The sequence below is a fragment of the Colletotrichum chrysophilum genome, assembly GCF_026319265.1.
Source record: "Colletotrichum chrysophilum strain AFK26 chromosome Unknown scaffold_35, whole genome shotgun sequence".
Lineage (NCBI taxonomy): Eukaryota > Fungi > Ascomycota > Sordariomycetes > Glomerellales > Glomerellaceae > Colletotrichum > Colletotrichum chrysophilum.
Genome location: NW_026517322.1, coordinates 271,113 through 288,062, shown reverse-complemented (window position 1 = coordinate 288,062; position 16,950 = coordinate 271,113). Strand labels below are relative to the sequence as shown.

At 52.4% G+C, this 16,950-nt stretch overlaps 3 protein-coding genes across 3 annotated transcripts; 2 read left to right on the top strand and 1 right to left on the bottom strand.

Annotated features, from left to right (window-relative positions):
* Nucleotides 1-4,235: 4,235 nt before the first annotated feature.
* On the top strand, nt 4,236-6,419 carry COL26b_005317 (uncharacterized protein; the record flags this gene model as incomplete). Its single annotated transcript, XM_053178169.1, has 5 exons — nt 4,236-4,489; nt 4,548-5,223; nt 5,281-5,369; nt 5,417-5,845; nt 5,900-6,419. The coding sequence occupies 5 exons, from the start codon at nt 4,236-4,238 to the stop codon at nt 6,417-6,419; spliced, it is 1,968 nt and encodes a 655-aa protein (XP_053037944.1).
* Nucleotides 6,420-8,493: 2,074 nt separating this feature from the next.
* Nucleotides 8,494-9,378, bottom strand: COL26b_005316 (uncharacterized protein; the record flags this gene model as incomplete). The annotated part of the gene is made up of 1 exon (XM_053178168.1): nt 8,494-9,378. One exon carries the CDS (start codon nt 9,376-9,378, stop codon nt 8,494-8,496), a length of 885 nt encoding a protein of 294 aa, XP_053037943.1.
* Nucleotides 9,379-11,355: 1,977 nt separating this feature from the next.
* COL26b_005315 (uncharacterized protein) lies at nt 11,356-13,362 on the top strand (the record flags this gene model as incomplete). The annotated part of the gene is made up of 2 exons (XM_053178167.1): nt 11,356-11,396; nt 11,454-13,362. The coding sequence occupies 2 exons, from the start codon at nt 11,356-11,358 to the stop codon at nt 13,360-13,362; spliced, it is 1,950 nt and encodes a 649-aa protein (XP_053037942.1).
* Nucleotides 13,363-16,950: the final 3,588 nt, after the last annotated feature.

The following is a 16,950-nucleotide window of genomic DNA, read 5'->3' as shown; positions in this document are numbered from 1 at the left end:
GCAGCAGCAGGGTGACGATCCCACAATAAGCCCGACTCAGCCGATCATCCGGCGGCCAATGGCATTTTCTTGCACGGGGATCGTCATAAAACGGGATATATCCAAGGGATTGGCAGAGACTGACCATCCCAAGGTGTTTGTTGTGTAATCCGCGCTGCTGCACTGTACCTTTTGTACCGCGCATTTCCATCCTGCCTACAAGTGACTCCGCGGTTGTGTGCTCGTTGTATGGACGGATTCGGGGGCCGGTCCTGCTGCAACTCCTTCGTCCTGTCCTGCATCCTGTTCCTGTTCCCGCACCGTCCACTGCCTTGCTGGACCTCCGGCCCTCCGGCAACGGACGGCCAACCAACGACCCTATCACGGAGCATCCTCACATTTCATCGACAGGCTCATCAGGCACAGCATGTCCCCGACGTCTCCTCTTCCACTGGAACACCAGAGGAATAATACAACGCCCTCTTCGTTTTTTTTCCAGTTTGTGCTTGCTTGTTTCCAAATCATATTCGCGCGCCGCCACAGTAATTTCGCCCCTCCCAGAAGAAAAACGGAACACTCGTAAACACCCTTCCGGCAACCTGCTCGTCTAACCGTCCGCTCACATGGCATCGTGACTCTCACATTACCATTCACTGCCCCGCCTCTGAAGCTGGTGTTCAGAAAAAGACCGGAGCTTCCTGTAAACACCTGCGAATGAACATCGTCGTGTGCAGAAGCCGGTGGGACGCAAGGGCAAGAAGGTGGCAGCAGCCAATTTTCACGACCGCGCCAAACTTGGAATTTCCCTTCCATCTCTCCAAACCCTGTTCCTGTTCCGTATCGTGACTTCCTTCTGACTGCTGGCACTCTCCCTGCTTGCTCTCTGTTGCAGGCGTGCCCAATCCTCTCGCCATCACATCCCCGCCCGTCTTTGGCCCCAGCACCCTAAATAGACGGCCGATGTTGGTTTGCCGATGTCATAGGCCGCCTGTTTGGCCTCATGTCCGTCCCCGTCTCTCATCAGCCAACCAAAACCCCTCCACACCGTCGTCTGTGAACATTGGCTTTTGCGCTGGGATGATGGACGGAGAGAGGGGCGTCTGATTTACACTGCGCGGCGCTGCGTTCGGGGGGCATGACAGCCGGCGGCGGGAAGAGGTCAGATGAGACCGGACGGCGACTTCTCTACACAACAGACGCGCAATCACCTTTCTCTCTGTCTTCTCTGTGCACCTCCACAACTATACTGCTGAGTTGGAAGAAGCCTATCTTGTTGTTCTGTCCCTGTCTGTTGATGCCCAGTCGGCGGTGCCCTGCTGCGCTGACGATATGCGGCTGGGGTTGGTTGCGCGACGGACGACCCGCAAGTTCTTTGTTATTTCTCCCTTTGCGTGTCACGGAGTCCCATCCGATGCCGTGGCTGTCCGTCCGCCCCTCCCCTCGCATCCCGTCTCATCTCGCATGTGACGTATCTGCACCCGGCCCTGTTTTCGTGTAATGGTAATTCCTTCTTTCCGGGCTTTTTTGAGATTTTCGGTTGCCACCACGATGTAGTAAGGGCAAGGTCAGATCAGGTTATGTTGAAATACATTTCCGTGGCCAAAATATTGCCTCGGAGTTGCGTGGTCCCGCCAAGAGAGGAGGGGAGTGGGAAAAGCCGCCTCGCCGCCGCCACCAACGCCGGTGCCATGCACGGCTCTGGAGGGCAGCTCCCAATCTCGGATACTCTCTCGGCGGGGGTCTTGCGGTTCAACGTTCAAGCCCAACAAGGACACTACCAACCACACTACCAGCCTAAAACCACCGGGGATTTTCTTCCACAGACGAGAGATGCCTACCCACTCGTTCTCCAGAATTCATTCACGCTCGGCCTTCTGCCGGCCGAGTGAGTGAGAGACAAAAGCCCACGTATCCGTGAGAGGGGTTCGTGTTCCCATGATCGGCTGGGAAAGGGCTTGGCTCCCATTTTTTTTTTCCTCGTGTGCTTAGCGTGTTACCGCCGAACCCGCGCGTTCGTTCGACGCGTGTTCCGTTCGCGGTGAAGATCAGAAACTGGAGAATATTGCAGAAAACGCGCACATTGAAATTCCAAAAAAGACCGATCAGTTCGCAGATGGAGATGACCCACGTGGGTATCGGTTATCGGGAGCTCGCGCGAAGAACGACGGGAAAAGGGTGAGTCAAGATGAAATCCCGGTCGATACCGCGTTTTGGCGCCAGACTTGGGGGATATCCAACTCGCCCACGCCCTTTCTGGGGGAGCCAAGAGGTGTGATGATGCTGCAGGCGATGAAGTCTGAAAATCGGGGCATGCTCCGGGTGTACCGTTTTGATTGATCCTGAGCAAAAAGATTGACTCGGATTCTGAACGAGGAAGCTCCCTTTTCCGTAATAGATTGTCCGTCTGTCTGCAGGTGAATGTTCTCTCCTTGGGGTTTCCCTTGTAGATCGTGGCAGGAGGAAAGTTTCCGGCTGCGGCTGCTGAGCGGCACATGTTGTTCACACCTTGGGGGTTGTTCGAGGTGGCCATGCTTACTGGATGTTTGACGCCCACGCTACGCAGAACCAAGGCCGGCTCTCAGCGAAGCTTTGGTGTGAGTGAGTTTGAGATGGGGGTAGTTTAGACGCAGGGTTTCAATGCGGGCGCGAGAAGTGCTGGGTTGCTCACGTTGGATCTTGAGACGGGATGAGACGACGACGTGAGAGGGTGGCACATGAAGGGATGGTGATGACGGCTTCTCTGATGATGAGTGAGAGAAGAGGGACGGGGGGAAGTTTAAGGGTTCTTTTTGAGTTTGTCTATGACGACGATACCTGCCTGATTCGTGAATGAGGTGAGTTCGAGGGCTTACTTGATTGGGGGGAGCAGCGTGGGATGCTTACAAGTTTTGGCTTTTCGATGGGAAGGGGATCTCTTACACGGGGTTAAGGTTTCGATGTCGTCGAAACTCAATTCTGGACGGAGTTTACTCCTGAGTTTTGAAAGGTTGGTGGTGCTGGGCTATTGTCATTGGCTGCTTGGCGGTATTTGAGATGGGAGACAACGTGAGAGTTCCAGCGTGCTTGAGGGAGTTGAGTGCTTTGTGTAACCAACTCCGTGGTGACTTTTCGCTTTCATAATGATGTATCGTTAGGTTGCAAACCTACAGCCCGGCTCCGAAGGCCTAGTTACCGGCTCCGAGACTTGTTGATGTGAGGCTGAGTTGTTGATTCTTCGACAGTTATAATCCTCGCTGGAAGTGATGAGAACTCTGTGTCTTCTATGTTAGGGCAAAAACGCCACAGGCTGAAACTTATGGTAAGTTCTAGAAGAATTCATGATTCCTTATAAATGCCAGCTTCAGAAAATCAAGTAAGCCTGATAATTCATTTGTCCCCCACATTCAATCAATCCTTCACTACGAAGATTTAATATCTAGTGAAACTAAAGCATACGCTCCCTGAGAGTGTTATCAGATATGTAAATTCTAAACACGGGCATGGACTTAGGAGATGAAGCTTATCATTCATTAACGTATGTGTTGAATTTGAAAATGATCGGAGGATATGCTCAGAACAGTTGCACGTAGCTTATTCTGACTAGGTTGTATATATAGTGGCAAACTTATGGCAGCCTTGTGTAGCATTTGAAAGCTATCTATTGTAGATAGAAGTGAAGTATGAATTAGTTATCAGATCCTCAATGTGTATCAAAGTCTAGTTCCGCGGATATAAACCCTCTTATATGGAAGTCTTCAGACCTCTAATCGTCAAGCTACAAATAATCTATTTTAGATATAGAGGTTATTCCACAGGGATAATCAGTCTCAAAGTTGAATATTTCTCATCTCGCGGGCACAGATTGACGTCTGGTTATGTGATCATCTTAGATCCCTCCTGCCTTTGAACGTGTCGTTCATTCTATTCTTAGGCTTTTCTTCTCACCTCGACCGTCAACTCGTCCACTTCTACAGAAGATGTGAGGAATATAAAGCTGAAGACCTCAGCCGACTTCTGACCTTAACCAACCTTTCATCTCGACCAATTCTCACCTCGACCAACCTATCAGACTAAGTCCAGGTTCGTACCCCATGCAACCTTTGCCTCCGACCAGCCTCTCACCTCGTCCAAAGCCGAAACTTCGATTGAGTCCTTACCGTGCGTGCTGTCCTATCTAGTTCAACTTTCACCTTCTTTTTCACTGCCCCTTCCTCTTTAAATCAATTCACCTTGAAAACTGTTGCGAATTTCAACCTCACCAGTGACAGTTCTCAACAATGCCGCGCGACAAACACAAGGACAAACGGCACGCATTTCACAAGTCGTCTGACAGCTCTCGTTTCAACACGATGGATGCCTCCCCAGAGATTCAACGTAGACCAACCAAGAAAAGGAAGGAACGGACTGGCGTGGATGAACAGCCCGTACCCCAGGCGGGGTTGAGAAGCAAGTGTGAGAGGTCGACGGAAGGACCTACGGAGCGCGGTAGATCCGCAACCCCCAAGCGGAGAAAGATTGGTCTCAACCAAGCGTATGTTGAACCGTCACCACCTTAACAAAGAGGAAGCTGCTAACCAATAAATTTCTAGTGATCTTGGCTTGGACGACGGCAGCACTGCCATCAGGGCCAGTCTTTGCGTCGAAGTCGGAGATCGTAGCATCTTTTACGACGTGAGAGACCCGGAATGTCCTCCTCAAGGAGCTAACAACGAACAAGATTTCGACTTCCCCTCGGCGCTCAAACCATCCACAGGCCAGACAGGCCACGACGCGCTTCGCGCAGGTGGATGGCTGAGTGTTAAATTTCTCATCTACGAACTTGTTCGACGAGCTACCGACGACGCCAAAGTTGACAAGGATGTCCAGTCGCTTCTGAAAAAAACATTCAAAGGCGACCTCATTCTAAAGGAGAAGGAGCGAGAAGAACTTACCACAGACCAACTTCGTGCGCACGTCGTGGAGTGTTTCCGAAAAGTTGCCAAGGCTACCCAAGACACGTGTGATCGAGAGGGTTTATTCTATGACCGCATTGCTGTCACGCTCCCCGTCACATGGAACACGCCGCCGTTCCAGACAATGCATGCAGGCATTCTGGAGGAAGCGTTTCCGAACATCACTCCCGAAAACTTCGTATGTATCTACGAAGCAGAGGCCGTGGGTCATTATCTCCTACACGGTCATATAAGGGGCATTCTACAAAGACCAGAGGGCGACGAGAGATACCCGCACAGGTTAATGATTACGGACTTTGGCGGCCATACTGTGGTAAGTCTTTCAACCCCTGGGTGATTGTCGAGACCATGCGCGCTGACTGGATTGTAGAATGGTGTTACGTTCCATCTGAGATGGAATGAGCATGAAAAGGAAAACTCCAAGCCTGCTTTCTTCGCCACCCAGAAACCCTGGGGTAAGTTGAGTTGGGGGAGCTGTGCGTTCAACATTGTCTAACATACTATAGGCGCTCCCGGAGGATCAGAGCTTTACGCACGAGAGTTGAGAAGGCACTCCGCAAGTATCTGGAGTATAACAAAGACAGCCAGAACGAAGTTGAAGAGTGTGTCAAGGAATTCATGGAGTGCTTGAAACTGAAGCAGGGCAGTCACGACGGCACGCCCTTCACCCTGGTCTGTCATAAGGAACCATTTATCTGGCAGCCTGACGGGCCTGTGGACGCCGCACGACTATACAAGAGAGCATTCGATAGACCTCTCAAGGAAGTCCACACCAAGATCACTGCCAGAATGGGCAGAGTGGTACCGACAACTGTGGTTCTTACGGGCGGCAGCTACTTGAATGCGGCTGCGCGCGCAGCCACAATTGCCAAAATAGACAGCCAACCCGGATGGAAATACATTGCGCTGTCCGAAATACGCGCCGTCTCGGACATGTAAGTTGGCTATTTCTGATACAAAACGGCGGCCGTGGCTGACAATGTTTTCAGGCGATTGGTGGTTGCCCAAGGTGCGGCCTTGGCTCTCTCCAAAGCAACGTCTGTTGCGGAATTTATGAAGCAGGGTGCTGCTTTTGCCCTCCACTCACCGAGCCTGAAGGGCCCAGATGGCCTGGCGAAGCCAAACATTCTGACTTACAAGGGGCAGAACTGGGAGTTTCAATTCAATCTCCGTACCGAGTCTCGCATCAGAATCAGATGTGAACCTTTTCATCAAGGGACCACGGAAGACCTTAAAGACCCTGCCAAGCGGCGCATTGAAGTTTACAATGCCTACGACTTTCTTGACCTCGGCTCCCGGAGAAAGGGATCTTATACGATCTCATTGAAATACGTCCGGGAAGACGGCAAGGACTTCATGGTGTTACGAGAGAAGGCGAAGGAAGACGATGGTGATCTGGACGGCCCCAGGGTGTATGAATGGAAGCTTCCGGTCTACGTCGACATCGGCCAGTGTGTTCTCATGGTGGATCAGGATGAATTCGACTTGCAAAAGTTGAAGCGGGAGTGAGCAGATTCTGAGATATATGGCCGACCTTTCGGGAATCGTCTTTCGGAGGAGGAATTTAGAGCTCAGTGAGGTTATGGGACATGGGATTGAATCAGGACAAGCAGTCCAGGTTGGAAAATGAGCTCGTTGCTGATGCTAGCGACACGTATAAGGCAGATATTTGCGCCAGGCATTTGCGTTTTGCGATTGGACGAACAGAATGAGGATTCGCAACGTCTGAAATAGCAACAGAACAGGTAGGTGGTGCAATTCGCCCGTTGACTTTAGCCCGCCACCAGATTCAGTTGGCAGAGTGGCACTTCACCTACATGATAGAGAAACGAATGAGAACTATGCCTCAGCGTTGCTGGCTTGAACATTTACAATCCAGTCTGATAGTCTTAGCGCAAGCCCTATTTAGGGGGAACACGTTAGGTTCTATAGATAACTACTAAGAAGAAGCAAAAAGGAAAAAAGAGGAAGGAGGAAGCTGTCAGTAATATGCAGTATTAATATACCTACTACCATCACTAAACGGCTAGTAGTATATTACTATTAGCAAAGGGTATGTAACGCCTAACTATTAAGTAATAAATATACTGTAGTATATGCTGAGGGCGTAATAGCTAGTAAGGTATCTATATATCTTTCTATAATACTATATAGGTGCTTCTATAGGTAAACTTTCTTTTAGAAGAATATAATACTAGAGTTTAACTTATTTGCATTGCTAGCGTATTACTTAAAGCAGTACTCTCTTTGAATATATTAAGTCTAGACAGTCTAGTGAGGTCCTCAGCTATGGGATGTATGTGTTTATCGTCTTTTGCGGACGCGTCTCATCCTGCTATAGCAAAGGGCATTCAAAAGTGATGCATCGAATATCTAGAACCCTAGAAAATGAAGAAAGCTGAGTAAAGAGGATATAAGATAAAGTAGATCATGAAGAAATGTACTAAAGAAACACACGAGAGATGAGCATGAAATGCCAAACACGACGTGTTGCAGATATTGCCGGTCAGCCTACTCAGCCATGGTATTGATGACAACCGCTTCGCCGAACCTAACAGTGGATATGAAAAACAGACGGGGCAGACGAGTTATTTCGTGTGTAGTTTGCATGTATCATGTCGCTTCGTGGACTCACAAATTCCTAGGAGACCGATGAGGGGTTCGGCAGAGAACACAAGACAAAGTTCATGAGCAAAGTTTGCTTCGGTTCGCCTCACCAAACAAAGAGTTTCAACAGCTAACGGGAGAAGCCAAGAAACGCGTCCCACGCATATCTCGAAGTATTCTCCAACCCCCCTAATGACCACAAATAAACCTCCAAGGAATTTGAGGCTTCGCGCCTGGGCACAAAACCCAACGGCGCAAGGCATGAATCAAGTGGGCAGACAACCCTAAAGCCCTGTCTGAATATATGCCCAGGTTTCGCATTGCAACCCCGCAAAACGTCAAAATGGTTGACAGGCAGCCTCACCTGCAGACACGGGGTATGTAGTCGTCATGCCATGAAGACCCAAGCTCCGGTCTAAATCTTGGTGGAGATTCCGACGACCCTTGTCGACCACCATGCTGATGATCTGTATTAACCCTTGTTCAATTGAGAGTACTCAGCCATATGCAATAAACTAGGCTAGATAAATCACACAAATTGCCAAACGGAAGACTAAGCATGCAAAAAAAAGCACTATTAACGATAGTTATTTGTGGGTATAAACATTAAAGCTTCTAAGCATTTGAACTCCCGCAATAAATTAGCCCTTGCCTTCCCCTAGATACATAATAGTAAACATTAGGAGAGGGGGCTTATGCGCCCAGCGTGCAGTGCCCAACATCAGAAGAAACCAGATACCAGATAAGAACCCCCCCTTTCCCCACATTCCCCCCTCTTCCTGAGCATCAAAGCTAATCCACAGGAACTTTTTTTTCAAAAGCTTCAATTTTAAAACTACAAAGGCAATGCCTATGCAAAGAGGTCTAGTAACCTCTTTTAGTTACTAGTACCTTGGACCCGCCCCAAAACCTCTCCAAGAGGCGTTGTTGGTGAGATGCTGGTGTGTGAGCCTAAAAGCTCCAGTCAAAAGTGTCATCAAACACCATTCGAGGGCCCCGCGCCGCCGGTGGCGCCGAGGTGTCCGTGGTCACCCCCGTGCTGGCCCGGGTGGGTCTTCTGGGCGCCGGGCGCGCGAATGTGGAGACCCAACGCGGCGGGATCGATGTTGCGGTGTCCCCAGAGGAGGAGGAAGCCGAACCCAGGCTTGGCCAACACGTCCAAGATTCCGTAGAAGAGAGCCTCAGAGTCGGGATGGATAATGTTGCCACCCTCGGCGACGCCCCAAGCAATGGGGTACAAGAACCACAAGAAGATGGTAAGAACGCCGCAGTTGGTGTAAGTGCGCTGAATGGAGCCACCGAGCGCAGCCGCGTGCTTGCGACCTTCAAAGACCAGGGAATAGACGACGTAGAAGAAGGCAAACATGCCAAACACCCAGTATCCCCACTTGTAGCTCGTGCTGGTGAGAGCACCAACAAGTCCGGTGACAATCATAACCTCATCAGCGAGGAGGGCAATCATGATAGAGGGCCAAGGCAGGCCGGCGGTGAGGAGAAGATCCAGAAGCAGAAGCGGCGTGGTGACGAACCAGTCGATGTAGCGGACATAGTAGATCTCTCGGGTACCGGCGCCGGAGACCTGGCTGTCGTTGGGGCGGGGGAACTCGACCAGAACAGGTGTCTGGCCGAGGCCGGCGCCCATGGAAAAGTACGATATGCAAGCAACAAAAGTGATGGACGCCGTGATGTAGTGGAAAAGGCGGTGCGTCTCGCGCTTAGCCATGCCCATGCCGAGGAAGGCGAGAGTCGAGACGGCCATGATGGCGCAGACGGCGAAGTACCAATCCGAGCCGCGGGTGGTGACGGCCAGGTCGGCCTGGGCGCCGACGCGTCGGTTGGTGTTGAGGGCGTCGTTGGCCATTGTGGTTGCTCGTGTTATGTGACCAACCAAAACTTGCTGCATAGGGATGATTTGTTCTCGAGTATATGGGGATGATGAAGCAAGAGCTGGAACAGAAATTCGGGGGGTCGTTATGCTTCTTGAGGCACTGCGACTCTGGGGAGCTGAGGGAGGAGCAAGAGGGGTTCAACCCACCCAATATATCCTCATCCGTACTCGTAACAGTGCTGCCCAGTCGCAACACAACATCTGATTTACACTCGAGACTAGAACACAGATGCCCAACCCCCCTGCCGACAATTCCGCATCTAGCCATGAATGCTTTCGCTAGGTCGGGCTGTAGTGAGCACGTCCCATTGGACAAATGACATACAGGATACAGGTAACATCGTGGTTGCGGTCGCGGCGCACCATGAGCTCCGGATGACGATTAGACTCGCGATGGCGCGCTGGGCAGCTTGCTCGGACGTTTGGGCGCGAACAGACGGGCATTTTTGTTTCCCCAAAGGAGGACACCATCAGCTGGCAGACAGGATGGTAGCCTCCGCCCGTGGAAACGCACCTACGACAGAGACAAGACGCGGGGCTGCCACTACGACGGGCGCTACGGCAATCGACTGAAAGCTTGCCCAGCCATGTTTGCTTTTTGGGCACGAAGTTTCCCTGCGTTGCGAATGATATTGCAACGCGCCAAAAGGGATGTTGTTGCGTGTTCCGCTACTGAAAAAGGAGCTAGCCGAGTTGCGAGCCGTATTTCCGACGTGATCAGTCTATGACGAGGTTCAGCATTCTAGGCCCATTCCCACTGACACGAGAGAGAACAAGGGCAGCGACCTGGTGATGAAGGAGCTGCACTTTGCGACGAGTCACCGCTAGGTAATTCGTCCACTCGGTTGCCAGAATTGGGTAACAGCACATAGCGTCTGCACCGCGGATAAAGACTTCGTGTCGATGAAGTCACCACTTTGTCCGGGCTCTGCACCGGATGCTGCCGAGCGGTATTCCCGGGTCCCACAATGCCCGGAGCTAGCGCCGGCAAACGCACTTTTCGCCAAGTTGTCATGTCACTGGCCGCATATTTTCTTGCATTTCTGCACGCGAGAACGAACGCCGGTCCCCCCTCGAGGTAGAACCTAGACTCTGGAGCTCGAAACAACGCCTCCAACGGCGATTCGTCCCTCATGGGAAGCGATGAAGAAGCTTTTAGCTCCTCCTTGGCTGCTTTTTTGACCTGCAGCCCGCGCCGATCGCCAAGCCAGCCTCCCGATCTGGTCTCACACCCACGATTCTGATTCTCATTCTCTTTCTCTCCCGACACCCATGTATCAGAAATGGGTCTGATGACCATGCAGTTCGGGCTAGACACAAATCTTCCCCAGGCGTTTGACGCTCTGCGAAAGCTTGCCTTGCACCCCTGACCAGGCTCTCTTGGCAACTCAAAGATTGGCCATTCTCATTAGCCATCGACTTCTTGATGGCACCGCATCAGGAATCTCAGAAGCGGGGACCGGTTTCTTTGAGTTGTTCTTCCCCCGCTTTTGTTTGGACTGATAATCTGAGTTGGCAAGGCAGGGCGCGAGCGAGCTACGTGACAGGAGCTTTGGGCACTAAGACCTGAGCACCCCCGAACCCCCGAGCTTCTTCGTCCCATGTCGTCATCTAGCTCAAAGCTCTGGTCGGTTGATGGTAGTAGTCAGGTGTTTTGGCACCGCAACTTCGGCACATAATCGACTAGTCGTGAATCGTGGGGTTGGGAATGTGAAATCATTCTGACCGTCTTCAGAACAGTGCGATACTACCCACCGTGAGCGTGGACTTCGACGGGCCGTCTTGGTTTTGACCTGTCATCTGTTGAAAGGATTAACTAGACATACCGGACGTTGGTCCTGTCTTTTCTTTCCCATAGTGGCTTTCTTGCGTGCCTGGTCGCCAAGCTTCTGAGAGCCGTTGTGAGACTGAGACATCAGTCTTCCACCCAGACATTGAGCGGCGCTGAAGATGGCGAACGATGCTCTTCATGAAGATGATAAGCATCATCCGTGAGTACAATGGATTCCCTTTGGTCGAAGAAAAGGCGGTGCTGACACGCGCGACAGCTATCTCTCAGGCAACTTTGCCCCAATCCAGTCATGTCTTCCGTTGACAGCATGCTCGTATGAGGGCACGATACCAGTTGACCTCGCAGGAGGCCAGTATGTTCGCAATGGCGGTAACCCCCTCACTAATGACGACCCAACTCGAGCTGCGCATTGGTTTGATGGCGACGGCATGCTCAGCGGGGTCCTCTTTCGGCGCGTGGGCGAGAAGCAGACCCAAATCCAGCCCGAGTTCGTGAACCAGTACTTGTTGACGGACGTCTACTGTTACGCCAAAGAGAGCAAGTCTCTACGTCGGCCCGTCCTGCCCAGCATTGCGACGCTTGTAAACCCAGCCCTCAGCATGTTCCGCATCATTTTTGAGGTTTTTCGCACCATATTCCTGGTACTCCTGTCACGACTTCCTGGGACTGGGCGATCGATCAAGAAGATTAGCGTCGCGAATACCAGTGTGCTTTTCCACAACGGTCGCGCGCTGGCAACATGCGAAAGCGGGCCGCCTCTGAGATTTGCTCTGCCGAGCCTCGAGACCATCGGCTGGTTCAATGGACGAGTTGCTGAAAACGAGCCGAGGAGTACCAGCGAAAGCGGTTTTGGTGGAACCGGTGTCACGTCCTTCATGAAGGAATGGACTACCGCCCACCCGCGCGTTGATCCAGTCACAAAGGAGCTCATTACCTTCCACTCAACCTTCATCAAGCCCTTTGTGCGGTACTCTGTCGTTCCTCCGACATCGTCGAAACTAGCAACAAGCCAGGCCATGTTCGATGTGGCAGTTCCCGGAGTTGAGTCGCCGAAGATGATGCACGACTTTGGTGTGTCCCGGCGGCACACCGTCATCATGGACCTCCCGCTTTCACTCGACCCGATGAACCTGATCCGTGGTGTCGCCAGCTTGTCATACGATTCCGCAGGCAAGTCGCGGTTTGGAATCTTCCCCCGGCATCGACCTGACGCGGTCCAATGGTTTGAGACCAACCCATGCACTATCTTCCACACTGCGAATTGCTGGGACTCGGTATCGGCACCAACTGATCTCAATGGGCCGACAACGTCAGTCAACTTGATTGCTTGCCGGCTCACATCCGCATCGTTAGTCTTCAGCGCAGGCAATCTCCCTACACCAGAAGTGAAGCCGGTCCCGCCTGAGTATGCAGAGGAAGAGCAGTGTCGGCTCTACTACTACAACTTCCCCCTGTCAGGCATCCCCGGCGTCCAGTTCAACATCCGACATCAATGGGCTTTGTCGGCCATCTCACTCGAGTTTCCCACTGTATCACCGGAGTACTCGATGCAAGAGGCTCGTTACGTTTACGGTTGCTCGACCGGAGAGGCCTCCTACACCGTCGCGCTTGGCAAAGCGGCCAAGATTGACCATTTGGCCAAGGTCGACGTCCGTACGCTGATCAACCGAGGAATTGCGAACCCCCCACAACCAGTCAAAGGCTGTGTTGACACACGCAATGTGACTCAGGTTCTGGAGAGTAAGGACCCGAAAGACCCAATCAAGCTGTTCAAGATGCCCGAGGGCTGGTATGCCCAGGAGCCACGCTTTGTGGCTCGATCGCAGCCGCAGACGGAGGATGACGGGTGGTTGTTGACTTACGTCTTTGACGAATCACAACTTGACAGCAAGGGGGTCTGTCGCCCTAACGCCGCGAGCGAGCTTTGGATAATCGACGCTAAGGAAATGAAGAGTGTGGTTGCAAGAATAAAGCTACCACAGCGTGTGCCATACGGATTGCATGGTACCTGGTTTAGTGAAGACGAAATCAGGTGCCAGATACCTTTTGAAAGAGTGCGTGCCGTTCATAATGACGACCAGAAGATGGAAGCATTCCAGGAAGATGGGGATGACAGCGATGATGAGCTCATGGGCCTGCTGGCGTTGGACTCTTTGATACCATAGCATTTGTGACCACAAGCATCCAGCTAGGTCCCTCATATTTGGCGATAAAAGTAGTAATGAACGCCGATGATTCGTTTCTTTCTCAAAACAGGGGACGTCGAGCTTGGCTGCTCAACTTGGCCGACCTTCAAAATGGCGTCGAAGTATTCTCGAGACTCCTTGGACAAGGACTTGAGGCCACGGGTTCCGATGAGAAGCGGAGACGCATACTTGGACATCCAGCTGCTCATGGGATTATACCGCGTAGGCGCCGGCGTCCGATGCGAGTAGGTTCGGCACTCCGAGGGGTGCTCTCACCTCTCTGGCATAGCCTTCGCGGCGGCCATGACGGGCGAGGACGCTGGCCACCCGATGGACTCATCTTGCCGGAGCAAATGTAACATACACATGGGTATCGGAGTGTATATTTAAGCAGCGTGTGGGCTGTATTCCGGAAAGTAGAGGATTCAAGTTGTAATTATGAACCACTTCAGCCTTGGCCGTGCCATAGACTGATCTTGGCTGCGTTATGTTAGCGACGAAGGGGAGTGTCGACAACGGATATCCAACCTGTACTGCATACCTACATTGACGCGGGCTGGGAAACGTCTGTTGTCCATCTGATTGTTACCAGGTGAAAATCCATTAAGGCGGGAATGATGATCAGAAGGCGAATTTTTCCCTGGTAGCCTGGCAAGCGCCATAGCTACATTGTCGAAGTGTTCGGACGAGACGCCCCCTCGGTTTACCAATGGTATTCGGACCATGGCGTTCGTGGTGCTTCCTCAAGACAACGTCCCGCACCAGCTGGCAATGTCGCGGAGGCAGAGGTCTTTCCCGTCTACCGAACCACCTCAGGCACCTTGAGGTATCCGTAGGTAGAATTCATTTGCCTTACCCGCCCGTTGGTCCCTCCCCCGCATTCGCAGATGGCGCACCCACAGGGGCTTGAAAGGCTGAACCAGGCGACATGTTGTGTGTCCGGGAGCCCTGAAACCAGCGCAGCCAGCGAAGGGAGGCCGGGGCCTATGTGTCTGGGGTGCACCACCTCTCAGGGCCATAAGCTCCCGTCTTCCCCTCCCCTACGGCACAACATGCCGCCAACAGCGCTTATGGTTATGCTTAAGCAAGACTTGCCATGCCTGGTCTGGCGCTCCATGTTTCTCTACTCGCTCCGAAGCCGCGGAACCCACCCGATGCCGCCGCTGGCTGCAAATCCCGCTCCTCAATCAAACGTTGAGGCTCCCGCTCAATGTCGTCAATCTCAACGACAGTCGTTCCTCATGCTGTCCAGCAGTTCTCGTTACGATATCTCCCGACAGTAAATGTTGGGCGCAGGGAACTGATGATGCCCAGACATTTGGTGAGCGCCGAGCAATGACCCCGCAGGGCAGTGCTGGACGGCGGCGATTATCATTGAAGGGATGGGGAGCGTTCGGCATCCAGATTTCGTCTTCTGACCTCCGAGACCGTGATATGCGTGGAGAACACCCGATGCGCCCGTCACGTTCCGGCAAGGGAGGCCGAGTTGTTGGTGTCGAGTGGATTATTCTCCCCGCGTTTCGTGACCGAGATCCATTCTCCTCACCCGGCCCCGGCATGCAATGGGCCCATGGTTCATGTCCTGTATTTTATTGATAATTTTCTTTCGACGTCTTTTCATGTTCCCATTCCCAGCAGCTGGGCGATACTTTAGCGAGGATTGGCAAAAGGTTGGCAACATGGAGGACCCCCACACCTGTCATCTCGCGGCAGACAGATCTAAGCTCCGGGATGGGACCGGATTGGCGCAAAACTATGGGGGGATTAAGCTTAGCAAATGCCAAATGGGGTTGCAGCACGTGCGGATTGGGCGTCTGAATACGTGGCTGTTTGCCAGCCATCTCCCAAACGTGCTTTCGCATCTCGGTTCTTCTCGTTGTCAACGACCTCTGGTATGGCGAGGCATGTTTTTGTCCGGCTTGCCGCACGAGCCTGTCATGCAGTGCTCAAGTCGCCGGACAGCATTTAATGTCTGCTCGAAGAAGGTTGGATCTTCTGTAATTATCTCGACGATGTTGATGTGGGTGTTAGTTTGTTGAGATGTAACAAGGCAAGTCGACGCGAGAGCATGGATCTGGTGCAGCAACTATTGCAGGAAAGCCCCGGTTGGTGTCGTTTGGGATATCTCGCTGAGCCTGCAAAGTTGCGTCCTGTAGTATCAACTGGTGCGTGACCAACAAATCGGTGTCCGCTGGAATTGCTTCCTCAGGCCACTGGGACTTCCCGATAGTTTCAGCACCTCGTTCGTGACCAAAGTGGGCGGTAAAGTAGCAAACGGAAAAGCAAGAATGGGCAAGATGCTTGTCGGAGCCCACCACATATGAGCTTCTTGGCTCAAAGTATGCATGACGATTCGATGATAACAGGTTATATCGCCGGAACAGCGGTCATGTGCCAAATGCTGCAGGACTGATACGTTGATATGCGACCCGTTCTGTTTGATATTTCACCTCTAGGAAGAGATACGCGCAGATAGCCGAATGGTGGAACAGAAAGTCCTGGGTTGCGGGAGAATGCAAGTTGCCATGGACTGCGAATGCCAGAGAGATGCAGGTTGCCAGGTGCGTGCTTCAAGCGGGCGGAATGTACGAGAAGACGAAGGCTCAAGCGAAGCCAAGCGGATGGGCTGGAAGCGCGATGAAGGTCAGCAATCCATCAGACCTGTGACCGGTGTAGGAGCGGCTGGGATGTCGGGGTTGCGCCGTGCTCACCTACCATTCCTGGTTGGCGAGCATGTGGATGCAGGATTGCGCGATTGGCTGCCGACGTCGACGGAGGGAAGTCAGAATCCTTCCACATCACGGCGATGGACTGATGAACAGGGCTCCTCCCTCCACCAGGCGCCAAACGTTTTCCATCTTGGTTCGCGAGAGCTTTTAGACAAGCTTAGTATTTCGCGTTTTTGATGGCTGGAAAGAGAAAAGCAGATTCCCACCGATGCTTGGGTGCTGGAGTCGTGCAATGATAGCATGGCCAGGTGCTCGCGGATTTCGACACGGAGTAGAGAAGTTGCAGGGGCACGAGTGAGTGCCCAAACGGAAATAGAAATCAAGGCATCGAATTTCTTGGTATGATGTCGTCCAGTCCAGGCGTTGTCTGTCAGAGGAGACGGCGAGCGAAGGTGAGGGGACGAGGAGCTTGGCGCAGCAGTTCGGTTTGGCGTGCCTGAGGTGAGTGTGAATTGGCTTTGCAGGGGCCGCATGGAAAGCCCGACTTATCTGAACAGTTGCAGTGGGGGAAAGAGTGTCATCTGATGTGATGTAGCCTTGGTAGGATTTCAATATGAAGGGATACTTGCATCGGATAGAGGAAGGAATATCCGCAGATAAGCGGGAGCACTTCTTTCACAGTGAGCGAGTACTGTTGCAATTGCAGCAGGAGCAGTCAGTCGGTGGGTGCAGGGGAGGCAGGTGCTGTGGTGGTGCTGTGGTGCTCTTGCCTTCCCTCAGTGGTTCCTTCTTGCTTCTCTTCTGGAATGGAAGGTAAAGGTGGTGGGGCTAACGGCGCTAGTGTTTCTCGCCAAGAGCCGCTGCTAGAAAACGCAGTGAATTAGATGGAGCTTCACCT